A 2,500-nucleotide genomic window follows, 5' to 3' on the forward strand; every position below is an offset into this window, starting at 1 on the left:
TATATATATATATATATATATATATATATATATATATGTATATAAATATATGTATTTATTTACGTACATACATAGATACATAGATGCATATATATATATATATATATATATACATGCATAGGTACATAGATACATAGATACATACAAATTTACATACCTATATATATAGTATATACATACATACGTACATCCGTGCATAGATACATAGATACATACATGCATATATATACATAGACAGATAGATAGATAGATAGATAGATAGATAGATAGATATATATATATAATAACATATAATTGATATTTGAGAGCATGTGAACACTTTTACCCGTATATGAATACTGTCAACATTTGTATGAGTATATACGTATATATTTAGATATACGTCCGCAAGTAGAAGGATACGCAATATGAATCTGTTTAATCTTCCAAGATTTCTATAGAGACATTAACAACGAACCTATGTTGTACACAAATACAGGCTTACACAGGTCATGCAAGACCTATTCCAGAGTTTTATACCTTCATATGTATAGGTATACGAGATACAATTAACAGATGCCAAGACTGCCCATCAAACTATATAAAAAACACGTCGATAATAAGAGAATATGTATGTAAGTAAGAATATCTCGCATTGAAGGTGTAGACAGCTATCTGAATTTGATGACCTATCTATAGTCGCCCCAGCATTGACGAATCCCAACGTATGCGCCAATAAGCGCAATTAGTTGAGAACAGCAACTCCATTATGTTAGTACATTTAGCTAACGTAGACGTAGCAGTTATTACTTGAGCAGGCTCTCAGACACATAATCATACGAATCCTAGCACCGATGCCGAGCATTATATAGAGTATTACATCTTAAAACTTGATAACAAATATATGTGCAAAGTACATCTTAGAAACATCAACTAGGTGACGCCTCAATATCGACTGCAAGCCAAGACTTCAGCTCGATGGCAAATTTTCAGTTCAACTGATATTCCAGAAAGAGTGTGCGAGTCAGATGTGCCCTGACTGATACGTACTAATGATTCACTCACCTTTTCTTAAAGTTCACCATCGACATCAAGTCGCTTGGCGCATTATACCTGTCCATATTGGCAACGCACAATCACAAAAGCTTGCACTTGACAAGTGGTTGGTTTAGCGTATCTGAAGTTTAATGTACTCGTGACCGGTGATACTCTCGGCCACCACGAGAATGTGCGTGTTATAAACCTAAACACATACACTAGACAAAAAAGGTCTGTAACGGTGTAGGATTAATATGTACCTAAAGTAAATATCTATGTATACTTTTGAAAATAAATTGTTATTTATATTTAGTGCCCCTGATCGGAATGCTACACGACATACAATGAAGGTAAATATGACAATATGCAGGGCTGATATGTTAAAATACCTCTATAGGACTATAGTGAAACACCGTATTTAATACAGACTATTTTTTTAAATATTTTGTTTAATATTATTTACACGACATTCTATTAACGAAGCGCCGGCAACTCGGATCATTTATCCGTACATACCCGTCATACCGAACTTTTCGCCAAAAATAATGACGCATTCATTTTACTATACATAGAGTTGTTGCATATAAATATATATCCAGGTTCCCACTTTGTATGTACTATTGATCAGCCCCCTTGTTGGACACATACGTGTCATTGAGAGGAGGCTACTTGCCTGTGTAGACTGCCATAGAAGCTAGTCAGCACACACTGTAGCAGTATATCTTGCCAGCTGTAAATACGTTCGAAGATAAAAAAGTACTGCAAACGTGGTATTTACGCTTGAAATAGGTTTTCCGATACACTTGTACTTGAGCCTTTGAGGCTGGGCGTATCGTACGCACCACGAATGAGTGTTTAACCCTAGTGTATGGACATTTAGCGCATACACACAGTTATATATGAAGGAAGGGCGTACTTTTAGAAACACTCATCAGATCATCATGCCCTTGGAATTGTCACACAAGCATAATCAGAATGAATGTCTTGAGGGGTCGGAGCGGCGGGAGGAGCTCGTGCGGATACAAATCCAGGCGTTACGAAGCATGGGCTACGAGTATGTCAGAACTGTCCATGTCTAAAACTCTCCTTGAATCATTTTTGTCTAAGTTATTCTATGTCTGATTGCCAGCTCGTCTATCCTTGCAACTGACCATACATAAACGCCATGCCCGATTGGATGTGCGTGAAGTCGATGGTCGGAGTGTTGTTAATTAACACACGAAATGTGTGACTACTGCACTTGCAAGTGAAAGCATTGATTATCCGCACCAGATTCCTGTGCACACTAGCTCCATGTAAAGTATTGTACATCTATTGCAGATCGCATTCAATGATTGTCATTTACGTGTATGCGGGATTCTCTCGGCACACAACCGACACCGTGGAGCTCCTCTCCTGCTTTTGCACGCTAGTAAGACGTTCGCTCACTTGTCCACAAATATGTTCAGATTCTTCTCAGACTCTTTTTATCTGTATCTGCTAC

General features: G+C 37.3%; 2 protein-coding genes across 2 annotated transcripts in view; one reads left to right on the forward strand and one right to left on the reverse strand.

The window, feature by feature from the left end:
• The window catches only part of SARC_00507 (hypothetical protein), a 13,530-nt gene extending 12,258 nt beyond the window's left edge, over window positions 1-1,272 (reverse strand). Inside the window, exon 1 of the mRNA XM_014305793.1 lies at window positions 1,045-1,272. Within this exon, the coding sequence (XP_014161268.1) occupies window positions 1,045-1,100 (56 nt within the window). The 5' untranslated portion in view covers window positions 1,101-1,272. The remainder of the gene's footprint in view (window positions 1-1,044) is intronic.
• A 511-nt stretch (window positions 1,273-1,783) lies between these two features.
• Window positions 1,784-2,500, forward strand: part of SARC_00508 (hypothetical protein) — a 7,745-nt gene continuing 7,028 nt past the window's right edge. Inside the window, exon 1 of the mRNA XM_014305794.1 lies at window positions 1,784-2,071. Within this exon, the coding sequence (XP_014161269.1) occupies window positions 1,917-2,071 (155 nt within the window). The 5' untranslated portion in view covers window positions 1,784-1,916. The remainder of the gene's footprint in view (window positions 2,072-2,500) is intronic.

Source organism: Sphaeroforma arctica (assembly GCF_001186125.1).
Source record: "Sphaeroforma arctica JP610 unplaced genomic scaffold supercont1.16, whole genome shotgun sequence".
Classification (NCBI taxonomy): domain Eukaryota; class Ichthyosporea; order Ichthyophonida; genus Sphaeroforma; species Sphaeroforma arctica.